At 39.1% G+C, this 20,118-nt stretch overlaps 1 protein-coding gene across 1 annotated transcript in view; it reads left to right on the plus strand.

Moving 5' to 3' along the window:
• TMEM200A (transmembrane protein 200A) overlaps positions 1-12,773 on the plus strand; it is a 78,312-nt gene extending 65,539 nt beyond the window's left edge. Inside the window, exon 3 of the mRNA XM_030760296.2 lies at positions 1,512-12,773. Within this exon, the coding sequence (XP_030616156.1) occupies positions 1,528-3,003 (1,476 nt within the window). The 5' untranslated portion in view covers positions 1,512-1,527 and the 3' untranslated portion in view covers positions 3,004-12,773. The remainder of the gene's footprint in view (positions 1-1,511) is intronic.
• Positions 12,774-20,118: the final 7,345 nt, after the last annotated feature.

A 20,118-nucleotide genomic window follows, 5' to 3' on the forward strand; every position in this document is an offset into this window, starting at 1 on the left:
ATTATTAACGGAGTCTCAGAAATGGTATAGTATGGAGTACAGGCAATATGGTTGCGTTTTAGTTTTTGTAAATGAAAGAGAGCAGCTGGAGATGAAGCTAAATGCAGTAGTTGAATTCATGGGTTTGAAATCCCAGATTAAAACTTTGGTAGGTAGTGGGGAATATTTTATCCATTCTTCCACTCTTTAAACAACTTCGGAACTGTATTTTAGGATAATTAATCTGCCCTCAGCGTGTGAGCTTGATTGTGGAGGAAGAGAAATGGAGTTTGGAAGACCAGTTGGGAAGTTATTATAATGGTCTAGTAAGAGTTCATAAGACCTGCACTAGGCTGGGAAGAGCAGGATTGGAATGAAGGGGTAGAATTGAGAGACATTCTATAGTGAAAATTTCTAGGAGTTAGAACCTGATTGGAAGATGAGAGGAAGAAGGAAGGGAGGAGTTAAAGGTAACTATGGAGAGTCAAGCCTGAGAACTGAGAGCATTGAAAAAGTCAGACAAGTCAAGTAGTATGGGTGGAAGGTGAGTCCAGCTCTGTGTGCTGTGGGATGGAAGGTGAGTTCAGCTTTGCTAGAGGAACATGAATGTACATATATATGTCCCCCAGTGGAGAGCTGGAAATGTGAAATTGAAACTCAGGCTACAGTTTGAAATACAGACTTGGGACTCATTAGCTTAAAGGAAATGGTGGAAAGCGTGGGAGGGAAAATGAATACCAAAGGAGAGCATAAAGAGAAGATGGCCAAGGACAGGACACTGGAGGGAAGGTGGTCTACTTGTAGGTGAGAGAAGATGAGCCAGAATCGAAATAGTCAGTGAGGTCAGGGAAGAGGCAGAAGACTTAGTATCATAAAAAGCTGGACAAGAGAGAGTTTCAAGAAAGGAAGGGTCAGGTAATATCCATGGAAAGAGAGAAGTGAGGAAGATGAGAATTGAGCAGGAGAAATTAAACGTGGTAGCTAAGAGTTCATTGGTGACCTTCACAAGAATGGTCTTAGAACTGTGAGTTGCTGGAATGTATTCTATTTGTAAATCTAGAGTTTGTTTGGGGCCTATTAAGTGTTCTGGATTTTTCTGTTTCTTTAAAATAACAGATAATGAAGGACGATGTGTGTGTGAGAGAGAGAGAGACAGAGACAGAGAGAGAGAGAGAGAGAGACAGAGATAGAGAATATGTGTATCTTGTGACCAAGGAACTGTTTTATATAATAAGTGATAAAATTATTTAAGTAAAATATACCTTGAGCTCACATTTCATTAATAATAGAAACACTAATTCAGCCAAAAAAGGAAATCTCCAGAATTTTACATTAGTCGATAAACAAAACTTCTACCCAAATTAAAGCCTTATTCCTCGGCCCCACTGCATTACACGAAGCAATAACAATATACAGCGTCGGCCAAAACGTTCGCTCGGGTTTTTCCATAACGTCTTATATAAACAAGTGCTGAACTGCTCTGCATACCTCAGAACATACTTAAGATTGTCGTCTTTTTCTCTTCTTTTCAGCATAAAAGACTGAACTATGATAGCAACTGGTGGAGTGATAACTGGCCTGGCCGCCTTGAAGAGGCAAGACTCTGCCAGATCGCAGCATCATGTCAACCTCAGCCCGTCGCCTGCTGCCCAGGAGAAGAAACCGGTCAGGCGTCGACCTCGGGCCGATGTCGTGGTTGTTCGCGGCAAAATCCGGCTTTACTCCCCATCTGGTTTCTTCCTCATTTTAGGAGTCCTTATCTCCATTGTAGGAATCGCAATGGCAGTCCTTGGATATTGGCCTCAAAAAGAACGTTTTATCGATGCTGAGACGACATTGTCAACAAACGAAACTCAGGTCATCCGGAGCCAAGGTGGTGTGGTGGTTCGCTTCTTTGAGCAGCATTTGCATTCTGATAACATGAAAATGCTTGGCCCTTTCACAATGGGGATTGGCATTTTCATTTTCATTTGTGCTAATGCCATTCTTCACGAGAACCGTGACAAAGAAACAAAAGTCATACATATGAGGGATATCTATTCCACAGTCATCGACATCCACACGCTAAGAATCAAGGAGCAAAAGCATATGAATGGCATCTACCCTGGTCTAATGGGGGAAACGGAGGTAAAACAGAATGGGAACTCCTGTGCCTCGAGACTGGCAGCAAATACCATTGCTTCTTTTTCAGGTTTTAGGAGCAGTTTTCGCATGGACGGCTCTGTTGAGGAGGACGAGCTGGTGAGAAATGAAAGTAAGAGTTTTGGACATCTTATGCCACCTTTGCTCTCTGACAGCTCTAACTCTGTTTGTGGCCTCTATCCACCTCCTTCCCAGACAACTGGTGATAAGACCAGTGGCCCTAAGAAATGTGAAACCAAGTCAATTGTGTCATCGTCCATCAGTACTTTTACATTGCCCGTGATCAAACTTAATAATTGCGTTATTGATGAGCCCAGTATAGATAACATCACTGAGGATGCTGACAACCTCAAAAGTAGGTCGAGGAATTTGTCAATGGACTCCCTTATGGTCCCTTTGCCCAATACCAGTCAGTCCTTCCAGCCAGTCAGTATGATGCTCCCAAGGAATAATTCTGTTGGGGAGTCACTGTCAAGTCAGTACAAGTCCTCTGTGGCCCTTGGACCTGGGGCTGGACAGCTCTTGTCTCCTGGGGATGCTAGAAGACAGTTTGGGTCCAACACATCCTTGCATTTGCTCTCGTCACACTCGAAATCCTTAGACTTAGACCGGGGTCACTCCACCTTAACCGTTCAGGCAGAACAACGGAAACATCCAAGTTGGCCTCGGTTGGATCGAAGCAACAGCAAAGGATACATGAAACTAGAGAACAAAGAGGACCCGATGGAGAGGCTGCTTGTACCCCAAGCTGCAATCAAGAAGGACTTTACCAATAAGGAGAAGCTTCTTATGATTTCAAGATCTCACAATAATTTGAGTTTTGAACATGATGAGTTTTTGAGTAACAACTTGAAGCGGGGAACTTCTGAAACAAGGTTTTAATGTTGAAAAAATATCTTATTTTACAAGGCTATATATTCTAAACCTATTTCCACCAGTGTTCCCTTGTTAAAGCCTTGGTTATAAGCCTTTTGAATCAAATGGTTTGTAGTGTATTAGACCTGGCTGCTTAATTCTGTAATGGAGATGGTTATATGTTTGGATTACTTCGGATTGCAGTACTCTATATTACTACATATGAATTTATTTTTTTCCGTCCCCTTGAAAGCATGGGTTCTTTCATTAATATGAATACAAAATACTTCCATCCAAATTAAAGTTCCTATTCTTTACTTTAAAGTTCTTTCACTGATGGTCATATTCATAGAGCAAAGTGTCCAGTTTAGAAGAGGCAGGGTATCAAAGTGTAGACTAGAAGTGCCAAATTCAATGCAAATCTTAGGTGTCATTTTCTGAAAAATTGCTTTTATATAGGATCGGTTAAATTATTTAAAAGGAAAAAGATCTAGCTTCTGTGCAAGCTAAATAGTGTGAATTGGGTAAATTGGCTTAGTTCTGAGTAGCTAATTGACAAGAATTGGTTGAGTTTGGTTGTGACTAGTACCCTGAGCTCTAGGTAGGTAGTATTTTTTTCAACATCAGCTCTATTTTAGTGATATTTTATTAAGAAACCATGTATTCAAGAGCCATGGCTGAGAATGCCAGATATTCCTAGGGGTAAATATCAAAATGCTCAACTATAACTTTAGATATTCAGAATCAAAATTTCTTTGCAACTGACTTGAAAAATGAATGAACCAATTTAGTGTTTAGAAGTGCTATCTTGAAATAATTATATATATGAAGAAAAGATTGACTAATGAATAAAAATACATGCTAGTTAATGCTAACTAGTCTCAGTACCTTTTCCTAGCCGTCTCTCTTATCATCTAATATCCACTCACTCCCACATCCTTGTTTTCCCCCAATATCTTTTAGATCCTGTTATTTGGAAGACAGTCAGCTAACCTTGACATTTCTTTTATCTTTGCATATCACTAAGTTGGTGGTTGAAGAAAATTTAGTCCTTGATACATTGCCTTGAAATCTACCTTATGCTAGAAAGCCTTATGATAACTCCGAAGACTTTCTTATGGTGTAATAGATATTTTGGATTGTGGTTCTCAGTTATTGAAGACAATAAATATTAAAATGGATTTTCCATCAGAAAATTTTCATGTTTTCCATTAAGGTAACCTAATTTTAAAAAATTGTTTGACGGAATACTCAGGAAATTTTACAAGTTTTTCCCAATGCATACACATTTCTGAACATCAGTATTGCAGTTGTTGTGGAAGAGGAGAAGGAAGATAGCTTTGTATTTGTAGCTCCCCACAATTCCACCTTGTATTAGCATCACGAGCTTCCTTGGACTGAGGCACGGTGTTACTTGTTAGAACATCAAGCCTGTGTATTGTAATGGAGTGGGCTTAATACTTTACGATAAAGCATTTAATAAACCTCCAGTCTTAATACTAGTGTGTGTTCTTCATACATTTCTATTATTTTTTGAATAAAGTACATTTCTGTTCAAAGTACCATTTTTCAAACTTTCAGATACATTCTACTGAAGGTGCTTGATACCCTAGCATCTGCATTGGGTGCTCTGGCTTTTTTCTTTTGCTTCTATTAGGTTAAAGAGCTAGGTCCATCCACCTGTTGTATTAAGTTATTTTCATATTTTGTTATTTGGATGTGATGGTTAATTTTATGTGTCAAGTTGACTGGGCTAAGGGATGTCCAGATTTCTAGGTGTGTCTGTTAGGGTGTCTTCTGAAGAGACTAGCATTTCAGTTGGTAGACTGAGTAAAGATAATTGCCCTCGCCGATGCAGGTGGATCTAATCCAATCCACCAAAAGCCTGAACAGGACAAAAAGGCAGAGGAAGGATGAATTCCCTCCCTCTACTTGAGCTGGGGCATCCACTTTCTCCTGCCCTAGGACATCAGTGCTCCTGGTCCTCAGGCCTTTGGACTCAGACTGGGACTTACGCCATTGGCTCCCTTGGTTTCTTAGTCTTTGAGTTTGGGCTAGAATTACCACTTGCTTTCCTGAGCCTCTCTAGCTTGCAGCCAGATGGCAGAGAGTAGGATTTCTTGGCTCCAGAGCCAATCCTTCAAAATAAATATATGTGTGTGTGTGTGTGTGTGTGTGTGTGTGTGTGTGTATAAATGTCTATCTATCTATCTATCTATCTGTCTATCTATCTGATCTTCTATTGGTTTAGTTTCTCTGGAGAACCCTGACTAATACACTTAGGATGATTTTCACTTAAAATTTCATTGACTTTCAGGAAAATAACCAGATACATAGCATCTAGCAAATGTCACTGATACTCCCAGATCTGAAAACAATGGCTCACGACACCCCTGATGTGACAAATGACTAAAGCCATATAATTTGTTCAGCTCACCCCTGAAAGAGCTCTAGCAATTTGAAGAGGATTAAACAGCATGGGTCTTGGAAGATTTGAATAAAGGAATTGGGAGCTCAGAGCAGAGATTTCTGTTCAGCCTCCACTCCATCAAAAAGCCTGAGTTTTTACTTACCAGACAAACCAAGTTTATTAAACAATAAATAATTTTCTTATTTTAAATTAATCAAAGACATGTTGCTAAGTAAAATTTTAGACGCATATGAAATAGCTGATATCGCCATATTGACTTGATGTAATTCCACCCCAAAGCAATGGAATCTGGAATTTTAGTTAGACTCTATTTTGTGCATTTCCCTTAGGCTTTTATAAATATTGCAGATTACTTATAAACTCCATTTCTTCCTCTGGGAAACCCCAGGAATCTGGACCATGAACTAGCTGCCTCTAGTCCAAAGAGTTTCTAAGGCCTGTGGCCTATCCGGGGTATATTAGTTTGCTCAGGCTACCATACAAAATACCACCAATTGGGTGGCTTAAACAATAGAAATTTATTTTCTCACAGGTCTGAAGTGCAAGATCAAGGTATTTGGCTTGTCCTGAGGCCTGTCTCCTTGGCTTGCAGAAGCTACTTTCTCACTGTGTGTCTCTGGTGTATCTTTGCCTTATGACCACACCAGTCATGTTGGATTCAGGCCCTACCCTAGAGGCCTTATTTCACCTTAATTACCTTTTAAAAGGCCCTATCTCCAAATAGGGTTACATTCTGAGGTACAGGGGGTTAGGATTTAAACAACAAATTTGGGGTTGTGCCCATCACATGAGGTGTGCCCTTGAGAAGCAGGAAAGCTGCGTGTTCTTAGCCTAGATTAGGTGACAAGAGCACAGTATGCCCCCAATGGCTTTGCCACCCTCGCTGTGTAGCCTTGAATAAATCACTTCATCTCTGCATTTCAATTAATTCAATTTCAATTAATTTCTTAATTTCAAGCCTTCATTCCTCAAGTGGGAAATGAGATGGGTAAGAACATAAATTTTAAAGTCCTTTCTAACTCTAAAAGTCCCAGGTTCTTGGTGCCTTGGGATGAAGATCCATTGCTATAGATTAAATGGTTTGATGCTCATAGGGGATCCAGGATGGTGCCTGCGTGGGCCCATAGCGAACACTCAACATATGTGAGCTATTACTGTCTGAAAGTGTCACCTAAGAGTTCTTCAAGCTTCACACTGCCCCCACCCTACCCCCCAAGTATACCCCCTGTGGCAGGGTGAATAAAAGTCCTCTAAAAGTGTCCATGTCCCATGTGGCAAAATGGACTTGCAACTCTAAGTTAAAGATCTTAAAGTGGGGGAGATTATCCTGGATTATTCAGGCGGGCCCAGTGTAATCACAAAGGTCCTTGTAAGAAGGAAGCAGAGGAGACGATGATGTGACCCAAGCAGCTAGAGAATGGAAGGCCAAGATCCTGGCTTTAAAGATGGAGGGAGGAGCCATGAGCCGAGAAATACAAGGAAGGAAGCTCTAGAAGCTGGTAAAACCAAGGAAGTGGATTCTGCCCTCAGCGCCTCTCTAGGAACCAGCCCTGCTGGTTGACCTTGACTTTAGTGCAGTGAAAATGATTTTGGACTTGCGGCCTCTGGAATTGTAAGAGAAGAAATACATGTCGTTTTAATCCACTATTTTTGTGTAATTTGTTACAGCAGCCATAATGAACTAATGTTTTCCCCCAGTCCAGATGAACTGCTTCAGACCCATGAGCCAGTAGTCAGCAGACTCATAAGCAGGGTCGAAAGTGTCTATACTAGGTGATGGCAGGTGGCCCAAAGCAGAATGTATGGTCAACTTAGATTTATGTTAACACTGATAATCTTAATGTAAGTATAATCATTTAAACAAAAGTGGTAGCGCTTTTTTGAAGCAGGAAGTACTGATTTTTATACATAATAAAAAATAGAAAACCCTATAGTTGGCTTAGAAGTAACCATCGATTATAAAAGCTTTCAGGCTCAAATTAGTGTTCCCATCTACATAATTTTAGAAGAAACAGTGGTAATCAGTAAAAATCATTTAAAAAACCCATTTTTAGCACAGCTTTGTATCAAAGTGGATATTATGCCAGCATTTAACAATTTACTAGATGAAGATAAGTTTTTAGCTACTTGTTTTAGCAGTTCAAATTTAACCCTTTTCAATCATTACAGGAACACACCATGAACAACTAAAGGAAGTAAAATAGGTTCTTAAAAAAATCCGCCAGTTTACCAAAATGTTACTTATAGCATTTTAAATATTAAAACGTTGACCTGCCCGGTGGTATATATTCAACTGCTATGGTATTTAGATTGTTCAAAGATCTTAATCATTTGTTCCCTAAGTAGGAACCGTAAGAGCCATACACAGATTATTCTGTCTCTTACTTTCAATGAATTGCCCTGTTACCCTTCCCCCACCTTATATGTAATCCTGTTTTAGACCTTATGTCAATAATAGGGTACATAAACTTGATATAGGATCCCCATTTAATGACTTAAGTCCTTTGTGATCTGAATTCAAACTGAAATAATTCAGTTCGTTTCTCTCTATATGCTCTTTCTCCCAGGATGACGGCACCAGGGAAAAAAGGCCCACTTCACTGAAGTGCCTTTTACTCAATAGCTGATGTCTTCTTGAAACAGTCATTTAAAAATCAAAGAATGAAATATTGCCATTTGCAGCAACATGGATGAACCCAGAGAATATCATACTAAGTGAAGTAAGTCAGAGAAAGGCAAATGTTATATGATATCACTTATATGTGAAATCTATTAATTTATTTACAAAAGAGAAACAGACACCCAGACATAGAAAACAAACTTATGGTTACCAAAGGGGAAGGCGGGGAGGACAAATTAGGGGTTTGGGATTAACAGATACACACTACTATATATAAAATAAACAAGGACCTACTGTATAGCACTGGGAACTATATTCAGTATCTTGTAATAAGCTATAATAGAAAAGAATCTGAAAAACTATGTCTATATCTGAATCACTTTGCTGTACACCTGAAACTAACACAATATTGTAAATGAACTATACTTCAATTAAAAAAAATTTTTTTTAAATAATAAAATTCATGTCTGCCCAAGAATAGGGCTCATTAACATGACAGAATTAGGTCACTCAACCTTTATATGTTAATATAAGTCAATTCCTATTCTTGAAACACATCTCTGGTAAACTTATTTACATTTATGTTTGTTATTTGCTGACAGTATAAGAGAAAATAAGTCATAAAGAAGATATAGGAAATCTCTGCACATAGGATCTTGTCATTCTCACTTCAGTTTGGCTATCCTCACAGTCTTAAACTTTATGTATACTCTTTCTATTGTTTCCCTCTGCTACTGGTTGATCCAGCCCTTGTTTTATACCAGAAATGATTAAGAAAATTACTTTTATTTCTGTCTCTTCCCTTATTAATTCACCATTTAATAGTTTGAGACTTCTAATAATTCTCTAATTCTTTCTCATCACTGAAGAGTATAGACTGTGTCTCCAGGACGATGTGTACTCTACAAATTAAATGCAGAGATTTTGTTGGCAGTGCAATGGTTTACAATCTAGGCAAGGTCACAATATTTGTGGTACAAATGATAGAATACTTGCTAATAGAAACATGCCAATCTGGAATCAAGAAGCAATAAGGACATGTGAGCTGACACACAGTGGAACACACAAGGTCATGGCAGAGGCAAGACTTGAATCCAGGACTGTTGATTCCCAGTATCACCATCAATTAAAACCAAACCAAACTTTTTGAAAAAAAATTTTTAAAAAACATACATTCAAAATCCAATGAATAGATTTTGGGTTTATTAGGACTGGTAAAGAGAAAAGTATCTAAAATTTCGGGCAGAAAATGTAATTTGAATGCTTCATCACATCGTAGAAGTGTGTGTGAGGTCATGGGGTGATATACTAGGGGCTGACGTTAGAGAAGGCACAGAGTTTGGAACAAGAATTTTCAATACTTATTTTATAGCTTGATTTCCTGTGTTTGATTTATTAACTATGCAACTCTGCCATGAAAATTATGCCAGTATGCCCTTGTGAGCCATTATATTATCTTTGAACAAGATCTATGGAACTAAAATGAGTCATTTGCACCCGTATCCAATAAACCACATGTACTAGAAGGAAGGCAGGAAGACAAGGGGGAGGGAAGGAAGAAGTGTGGGATTTGGGGGCTAGAGAGAGAAGAGAATGCCATATGGTTTTTCTGTTTTGTTTTGTTTTGTTTTTCTGCTTATTGAAAACCCTTGCCCAGCAAAAGGCATTCCATTTACACTTTATTTTGGAATAAAACCAAGCTTATAATTTTTTTTTTTTTTTTTTTTTTGCAGTACGCGGGCCTCTCACTGCCGCGGCCTCTCCCGCTGCGGAGCACAGGCTCCGGACGCGCAGGCTCAGCGGCCATGGCTCACGGGCCCAGCCGCTCCGCGGCATGTGGGATCTTCCCAGACCGGGGCCAGAACCCGCGTCCCCTGCATTTTTCCCTAAAGCATTTCCAAATTCCAAATGTGTTACCTTGTGTTATCAGTTACAATGTTAATAATCTGAGAAGTCACATTAACTTTCCAGCCAATTAGTTGAAGAGTTAAGGAAATGTCTTTCAAAGGCTCTTGCATTTTATGAGTTCGCTATTATAGTCTATTACTATGTCAGGGCATTAAGAGGGCATATGAGCAAAAAATATGGAAGACATTGAGAACCTGGATCATATTCAATATAGGCTATAAATAATTGTCCTGTAAAGTGTAGCATGCTCCTTATCATTTAACAGAGAGGAAAAAAATATTATCTTATGAAGTAATCTAAGTGAAATATATTCACTTTGCTGTGTGAATACTACATTGTATTTTACATTGGCTAAGAAAATATTCAGCAGCTTACAAAATAAATTTAATGTAAAACATTCTTTTCTTACTCTACAGGTCTGGCAATGATATACACTAAGAAATTCTGACACAAATTTATTGTATATTTATAAAATTATACCAAAAGGGTCTAGTCCTACAAGTATAGCCTGCTCTCAAGTATTTAATTATTTAGTGTTTAATCTGTGGATTATTCACACTCTTCTCTTTCAACTTTTAAAATTTATTTGTATATTTTATAACTTACTTTCATTAACACAATGTTATGGTTATGTTCTCTTTGGGTGATGGGTTAAAGGAGAGGTAACATTGAGTACTGACCATTCTGCAACATGATAACACTGCCATGGGTTCACAGTAGAAGCAAAGGAAGGAAATCTGAGAAGGTGCTACAGTGGGGTATTCAAATTATGTATTTCATATTTGTTATTTTTGTTCTTTCACTTCTGTTGCCACAGTCTACCAAGAGTTGACTCTTGGTCAGAATGGAGGTTATTGTCAATTCAGGTATGTCATTGAATTATTTGTATATTGGAAGGTTCAGGAAATTCTGGAACTGATTTAAACAAATTCTTTGTAGACTCTTTTCTCAATATTTCTATTCTTCTAGACTTCAGACTTTATTCATCAAGATGCATCAGTCTTGCACAATGCTGGTACATACTGGGCTCCCAGTGGAGACTGAGAGAATTAATTTACTTTTTGTTCATGGTGAAAAATATAGGCTGTATTTCATTGCCCTACACTTATGGATAGGTCAGTTCCCAAAAGACCCTATGATAAGAAAGGGAGACCGTATGTGGCTGGTTATAAAATTTTAAGTTTTACTAGAATATAAGGCATGGACTGGCCTATAAACCAACTGCTGGAAGATAAAGAAGGAATTAATGCAGTGGTACTCTTGGTATTTTGATCCTAGAATGAATAAGGAAAGTAATCTCAAAAGCTGTGTATATCTTTTTTAAAACATGGAACATATCAATAGAAAACTATTTTCGTAATGCGAAAGCAATTCAGTACCTGTAGAGTTGGTCAATGGCCTTTCTGAAACATTAACTTTGTATTATCCTTGTGTCCCATATACCTGCCTTTTAATTTTAATGCCCAAGCCCTATTTGAAATAAAGCTGTTATTTCCATTTCATCAAAGAAACAGTTACCCAGGTATACATAATGTTTCAATTTCATGAATTTATCTGTCAAAAGGATTATCTGCGGTTAGTGTTTCTAGAGAGTCGGAGGTTACAATCCATTTACCAAGGTCTTGTGATCGGTATAGCACATCTTCCTCATTCTCCAGTCTCCCAGGAATTCCGACATTACCTGAGCATGCAAATTACCTTCATTTCATAGATGCAAACCTGAAATAGAAACTTGCTCTTAATGAAATTTTATACCTATGAGCTAACAGCAGATACCAGAAGAGAGGGAAAATAGAAATTTAAGATGTAAATATCCAGTCTTCCAAGTTAAGTGAGAAGGAATCCAGATCTTATTCATTTTATTAAATAGATAAAGAAATAGATTTTTTAAAAGACTCTTAAGAATCTTATAAACACTCATGGGATGCTGTTGACGGCATTGGGAACCAGCTATGAGAGCTGCCCTATCCTTAACACCCTGAAGGAACATCAAAAAGAAGGTGATGCTCTCTGGGAAGAAACAACTTGAGGTATACTCTGAAGGATTTGTATGAATCAAGGAAATAGTTCAAGGGCAATCTTTTAGAGGGAAATACCTCCAAGGTTAAGACCCAGAGCCAGGGAGAAGTAAAGCCTGCAAGACACATGGCCTGTCTGGAGCACTGAGTTTAAAATGGAGAGAACAGATGGTAAGTTGCAAAGGAACACGGAGTTCACATTCACAATAACTTCAAAAGCCAGGCCAGGAACTGGTTCCTAGACTCATGGTAAGACCTCCTAAGCATAAGAGGAATACATCAAGGGAGGTTTTCTAGAAATATATGCTTAATGGTGATCTGCAGAGTGGTTTGGGAAATATTGGAAGGAAGGAAAGAGTAGTTGGGACCTGGATCAAGGTAGTAGCAAGGAAAATGGGGAAATATTGATTCTCAGTCATTGTCTTACTAATTTACCAGCTTCATTTTGTCTGTTTTTCTCTCCCTCATATTTGGTTTCTTGGACAACATATCCTCCTGATTGTTTTTCCTGCTTTGCTAGTCCCTTCTTCTCAGTCTCCATGGCTGGTCTTTCCCTTTCTTCGCTAACATTGGAGTGTTCTAGGGCCCATTCCTTGGTTCTCCTCTCTTCTGGATCTACCCTCACTCACTTGGTGATCAGATGGCTTTTTAAAACATCTCATGCGCATGACTCCCAAACTCTCCCTTTTATTCAGACTCTTGTCTTTTCCACTTGGCTGTTTACTAGACAAATGAAAGTTAACATATCAAAATTGAACTCCCATCTTTCTCTCTAAACCTGGTCTATCTGTAGTCTTCACCTTCTCAGTTGATGGTGACTCCCTCATTCCATTTGCTTAGCCCCAAAACCTTACCATCATCGACTCTAGTTTTTATTTCATTACACACACCCAATATTTCAGCAAATGCTGTAGGCTCTGCCCTCCACATATATAATCCAAACATTTCTTACCCACCTCCACTGTTTACTTCATCATCTTATCTCATCTGGAATTCTGAAATACCCACATAACTAGTCTTCCTACTTCCATCCTGGAGTGTAGTCTATTCTCAACCTGGCAGCTGGATTAGTCATGTCACTTGTCTTCTCATGCCCTGCCGTGGCTTCCCAGCCCTGGCAGAACCTACATAATCTGTCCCTTGTTACACCTCCAGCCTCATCTATTACTACCTGCCTCACTCAGCTCCACCCACTCACTTTCCTTCCTGATCATTGAACACAACAAGCATTTGCCCGTCTCAAGACTTTCCACGGTGTGTGCCTTTTGCCTAGAATGCTATTCCTTCAGTATCTGCCCCTGCCAGAAATCAAGTGGCATGACATGCCTGGGGCTTCCTTGAGCCACTTCTTCATTTCAGAGTCCGAGATAAGTATTTATGGTTGACTCTTTTCTCATGCTCTCTTTCTTCCCCTGTCCCCACTAGGCATAGCTGGAATTCGCATCTGGGTCCTGACTCATTTGGACGATGGATGCTGATTCCTACCAGAGCTGTCTTCCACATCTCTCTCTCCTGCTCTTCTTGCCAGTTACTATATTCCCTGTTTATTTAGTCTCTCATTCGTGTCTAGGTTTTTCCTTTTGATTTGACACCCCAAGCTACTGCTTCACCTTTGCTTTCAGGACTTTCTTCAACTATTATTCATACATTTAAAATTATTTGCATGGCATTACTGGTTATGGAAACAATCTGAAGTCATTACTTTTAAAAAAACACACACATTCCAACAAAATGGAACTGTAAAACTTAGAAAGTGAAATTTCTCCCATGACTGCACTCTTGGATAGCCACAGTGACAATCACTTTTAGAGAGCGCAGGGTGCACTAGGCATTGTGTTAAGTGCTGTATAAACAAAGCAAAATAAGACATTGCCTGTCCTTCAAGGAGTTTACAAGCTCAGATAACCAAGTTCTCCTTCACTGCATGGGAATAGCCACTATGCTATGACCTTTAGCTCACACCTTGCTCTGGACACTACCAGATGGTATCTACCACCCACTCTGTAGATACCCGTGCTAGCCCTGCAGATACACAGAACCGCCCGCTGACAGCAAGAGGGACGAGGAGGTGGAAACAATGGGCTTAGAGCGAAGAGGCTGCATGAGGCCAGGAAGACCAAAGGCAAACAATTTTGAAAAGACTGTTTCTGATATGATCCAGAAACCGAAAAATTATTGTCAAGTCACCTATACTTGAATGGATTTGAGTATATTCTAAGTTTCTCTCTTTCTCAGTGACAGATCTTCTCAGAACTTTAAAAATCATAATTTTTAAAAAAAGTCCCTTAAGCCGAAACAAAGTCTTCTCAAAACAGAAATAGACTCACAGACTCAGAGAACGAGCTTATGGTAGGGAGTTTGGGATCGACACGTGCGCACTGCTATGCTTAGAGTGGATAACCAACAAGGACCTACTACTGTATGGCACAGGGAACCCTGCTCGATAGTATCTAACAACCTAAATGGGAGGAGAATTTGAAAAAGAATAGTTACACGTATATGTATAACTGAATCACTTTGCTGTATATCAGCATTGTTAATCAACTATACTCCAATATAAAATAAAAAGTTAAAAAAAACACAACTTGAGAAGCAGAGTGGCACACAGTCTTAACTACACCTGAAAAAGCATCCAGGCAAGGAGGGGTACTTGACCCAACCCAAGGGGGCCCTAGGAAATTTTTAACATATGTCTGTTTGCAAGTCAGCCTTTGCTACTCTCCTCTTCCTATCTCTACACGTGGCTCTTTGGAACAATATCCTCCATCCTCTGTGCTTCCAAGAGGAAAAGATCTAAAATGATAATTCATGCTAGTTAACTGATTAATTGATTACACTTTGATTTTTAGCCTTTTTATCTCTAACTGTGGAATGAATGGCATTGTTCTCCAGTAAATTATCCCAGTCTTTGCAAGAAGTTGGGGCAGAGGAAAATAATACTTCTGCAGGCTCTACTCTTCTTGAAACTTCTTTCTCAAGAAGGGAAAACCAGGGCTGGCTTAGCTGCCAGAGAACTTTTCCAGGAATTGCTGGGAATGGAGGAGCTGAAGTCCCAGATCACCTGTTCTTCTAGGACCTAGAACCAGTCTTCATTCCCTCCATGCCAGCCCCTCCCCCAACTCCTCCTCGTCTCTTCTCTGCCTGAATTTGGATTCCATTCTATCTTCTCATCCCTTCACCTTATTTTCTCCTCCAACTTCCTACCTCTCTATTCCAAGTCTCCTGAGCATATGATTTATGGTTTTCATTACCACTACAGACTGACCTAAGCCAATGCGGGCGCAAATAACCATGAAGTTCTGGGTCTGAAAATTAAACTGACAAAGGCAGATTAACAGGAGAAAAACATACAAATTTTATTAAATTTTTACATGTACATGGGAAACTTCCCAAGAGAATGAAGACACCTGAAGAAGTGACCAGAGCAGGACGATTTTATAGCCCTTTTAGACAAAGAAACAATAAATATGAGAAGAATTGACAAGACAAAGGGGTTTGGGCTGGGGATAGTAAATGATGAAATAACAAAATTTGTTCATACAGCCTTTCAGCCCTATGCTCCCTATCCGTGGGGACATGTAGGGAATGTAAGAATGTCCCTGTCCTTCCAGATACAGAGAGGGTGCCTTTCGCATGGGACATTTATCTCCTGCTTTCAGGGAAAATATGTGAGTGGAGGGTATCAGAGGGACCTTCCTGCTTCCGCCGTTTTCTCAAATTTCTTCATCTTAAGATGTTCAATGTGCCGAGGTGCCATATTTTGGGGTAGCGTGTCCTGAACCCCCTCAATATCCTCCATGACAGTTTCACTCAAGGCAGACACGACAACGATCTAAATAAGGGGTTCTCAAACTTTTGGGGCTCAGGAACTTCTATATTCTTAAGATTTATTGAAGACTGCGAAGAAATTTTGTTTATGTTTCTTATATCTATGGGTATTTATTGCATTGGAAGATAAAACTGAGAACTTAAAAAAATATAAACACACTTTCCTCTAGCTGGCAGAGCAATGCTGTTTTCACATATGGAGACTCTGGAAAACTCCACTGTATACCCATCAAGGAATGAGAGTGAGAAAAGCAAACAGAACCTTTTCATTAAAAAAATAATTCTGACCTCATGCACCTCTTTCAAGCCTTCAGGGCCCCCAGACGTCCCTGAACCGTACTTTCAGAATCACTCTTCTACAGTCACGATCCAGTTATTCAAAAAGGAACAGATGCAACCAGAATCTTCTGAACCGATATCTTGGATGCAGGGCAATTTAAGAATAAAATCCTCAGGCACCATCCCTATGGGTAAAAGATGAAGAATGAAATAAAACAGATCTCAGGACTTTAAAACCTGTTCATAAATGTGTAGGAATAACGCCAAAACATTTCAGCCAATCCTCTTGTCTTGAATACCACAGATTTCACAAGCAGAAGCCCATCTCTCACAGCCATTTTGCTTTTAGAAAGCCACTGATTTTAACAATGGAAACTCATTTCTAACATCATAATACTAATTAGCAAAGTCTCTGCTGCTGAGTGATTGAAAAAACAAAAAGGTAAAGGTCTCACCCCAACTACCGCTACCTCTGAATTATCTTGGAGCAAGTCCCAGACACACCATTTCTTCTGTAAATGTTTCAGCATTTAGCCCTAAAGGAGTCTTCTCTCATCTTAATTTAATCACAACATCATTATCACACCCAAAAGTGTAACAAGAATTTCTTAATATTATCAAATACTCACTTGGTATTAAAATTTCTCCAATTGTTTCATACTTTTTTTTCCCTGTCAGTTTCTTCATATCAGGATTCAAATAAAGTCCACACCTTACCATTGATTAATATATCTTAAGTCTCTTTTAATCTTTAGATTTCTCCTCCTTTTTTTCCTCTTGCAATTTCTTTGTTGAAGGAAACAAAGTATTTTTCCTGTATCATTTTCCACATTCTGGATTTAGCTGATTGCATCCCTCTGGTGTTATTTGACAGGCTTCACTGCCCCATATGTCCTATGTATGGGTTATCTGATCAGTGAGGTTTTTTGGCAGAACATTTTATAGATGGTATTGTGTACTTTCCACTGGATCCCCTTAAGGAGGCACATGAAATCCATGGACTCTTTTTGTAAATTGAAATAACAGGAAATATCTGTAAATGGTCTCTGCTCCCAGGTCCTGGCACAGGGCTCCTGAAACCCTTGTCGTTTCCTAAGTGATAAGAACACTTAGGAGCATCTTTTGTTCTAATGAGGCATCTCTGGGTGGGCTCATGTATGACTCCTGTGTGGGGACTGGTCACCAGAAAGACCAAGCCATGATTAGAAGCTTGGAACTTTCAGCCCCAATCCCTATCCTCCAGAGAGGAAAGAGGGAGCTGAAAATGGAGTTAATAATTGATCATGCCTACATGAAGAAGCCTCCATAAAATCCCAATAGTAGGGGGTTCAGAGCTTCCATGTTGGTTGAACACATCCACACCAGGAGGGTGACATGTCCCAACTCCAGAGGGACAGAAGCACCTGAGCTCAGGGCCCTCCCAGACCTCTTCCTATGTATCTCTTCATCTGACTGTTCATCTATGTCTTTATCATATCCTTTAAAAAACTGGTAAGCTTGAGTGTTTCCCTGAGATCTGAGAGCCACTCTAGCAAATGAATCAAACCCAGGGAGGGTCTTTGGAACCCCTGATCTATAGCTGGTTGGTCAGAAGCACAGGTGAACCGGAGCTTGTGCCTGGCATCTGAAGTGTGTGTGTGCAGGAGCAGGGGGTCTTGTAGGACTGAGCCATTACCTGTAGGATCTGACACTATCTCCAGGTAGATACCATCAGAATTGACTTAAATTGTAGGACACCCAGCTGAGGCTGCAGAGAATTGCTTGTCATGGGGAAAAACCTCCACATATTTGGTGACCAGAAGTGAAGTATTTTTGTGAGTAGTAATGGTAGACTCACAGGGGAGAGAAACACAGTAGGGAAGAACTGGGTTTTTCCTTACACAGAAAGGAAAAAGAGCTGAGCTTTTCCAAAATAGTAATGTTATGATTAAGTGGGCTGTTAAAATTGGATTGTGTAGGAGTTGAGAAATAATATTTATTGAATTAAACCTCTGCAATTTCTCAGATTTTCTGCTACAGAAGCCATGTTATTCCTAAATATTAATACACCTAAGGTAATATCACTTCATCCAGGAGGATGTATCATAAATTATAAACATCTCAACAATCATCTTTGACATTATCAATTTTTAATAATATTTTAAAATATTATTTTTTACCTGAAAAACACAACTTTACCTGAAAAACACAACTATCTCTATAATTATTTCTCTCTCTGATACTTAAATTTCTAAGGGAAATATGTAACTGAAACAGTATCTTTGTTCATAATGACTTTATGGTCTTTTAAAACCAGGACCGTCTAATTTTCAACCAACCATGCCCAGTGACAAAGATTTTTTTATTGTCTTGACAGTCTGTTAAGAACTCTTTTGTTTACACAATAATAATTTCTTCCTGTCCAATAATAGACTTTCTTGATAACATCTTAGTGTATTTGATGGTTTTGGCAAAGCTCTCTCAAGCAGGGCAATCTCTGTAAAAGCCACAAACTTTTAAAACCTCAAAGATCATAATAATCTAGATTCACCTGATTCTCAAAAGATAAAGTTGTATAGAAAAAGGAAAAAAAAATAGGAAAAAAATGCTTGAGAGTTTTCCTTTATGAGGTGGACTTTCTTTTCTGCACCCTGACAGAGTCATTCAACACCCGCTACGTTTGAACGAGAAAAAAGTTCTTCAGTAAATTGAAATATAACTGTTTACCAGGAGACTTCTTTACTCACAGAGAACAAAACGTGATAATACTTACGTGGTCTGGGAAAGAGGATTTGGGCTCGTGGGCCTTTATAAAAGTGTTTGCTTCTCTTTATTTGATCATGATTAATTTGGCCAGAAATGATGTGATTATAGCCTCCACCGTTAGCCCTATGGGTATTAATCATCTCCAAGGTGATCTCAGTTTCCATGACAACCGCAATACTTAGTTTTTCACTATAGCACTAGCTGGTCTCCAGTGTTTGGAAGGGCAGAGTAATCCTGAAATGTTAAGTCTCAGTCATAAGTTTCTCATTGCTGATATTATTAGAAAGCCAGTTCACTTCCAAGTATTATTACTAATCTGTATTCAGATAAGTGAATTACAAAGGTGTTCTGAGACAACTCTGTCCTTCAGTTCCACATTCTCAGGCTTTAAGGTCCAAAGGGTTTTTGCTGACTAAAGAAGCTCCTGGTATTTGCATCCAGATTTTCATGATAACTTTAAACATACATAATGTATCACTCTCATATTTATATGGAAGTAGACTGAGGAGGTCTAGGTATAACTCTCTCAAGGAAAAAGAAAATAAATATTAAGTATAACTTTATATATTCTTCAAAACAGAGATATCAATAAAGCCCAACGGACATTGAATTAAAGTTTCTGAATTTCGTTAAAATGAATAAAATTCAAGAGTGAATTGTAAATAAGAAAAATTCTCCGATCTTTCCTGTCTTCCCCAGAAGTCATAAATATTGTATCAGTTATCAAAATTTTCCTAGAAAGAGTTTCCAGAACAATGAAATCGAGCAGGCTGTCTTACACCTAGGTGGACTCAAAGGTGGAAGAAAGTCTTTTCTGAAAGATGGCCTGGGGCAAAATTATAGATTCTTGGTCCCTTGAATTAACAGTGTCAGTATTCCTGGCACGTTTCTTCAAGTTGTTTTCATCCTGTGTGTCTTCTAAAATATATGATTAACCTGTTAGACTAATACATTTTAAAATGATAGTTCTCCTAGGATTTAAAAAAAACATGCCATGGAAGCATCTTCCACCGTGATCATGCACAAAATTGGCCCCACCTTTTTCCCTGCCAGAAGGTACTGCAGAATGGCACACTGCCCTGTTAGAAACCTGTCTTATCGTCTCTGGGATAGGAGGTGGGGAAAGCTGCAGCGGGGGCAGAGAGGGGTAAGTGTAAGGACAGAGAGTGAAGTCATTAAGATTCAGTCACTTTGTGGGGTCTCACTGCTGTGTGCACTGGGACTCCTATCCTGTCCTCTAACGAGCTCTGCCTCTGCTAAGTTCAGAAGTGTCCATGCCTGGTGCCTGGTGGCTGCAGAGGAGATGAGGGTTA

This window comes from Delphinapterus leucas, chromosome 12 (assembly GCF_059928025.1).
Source record: "Delphinapterus leucas isolate spDelLeu-1000000601 "Yukka" chromosome 12, BTC_Dleu_Yukka2, whole genome shotgun sequence".
Taxonomy (NCBI): Eukaryota; Metazoa; Chordata; class Mammalia; order Artiodactyla; family Monodontidae; genus Delphinapterus; species Delphinapterus leucas.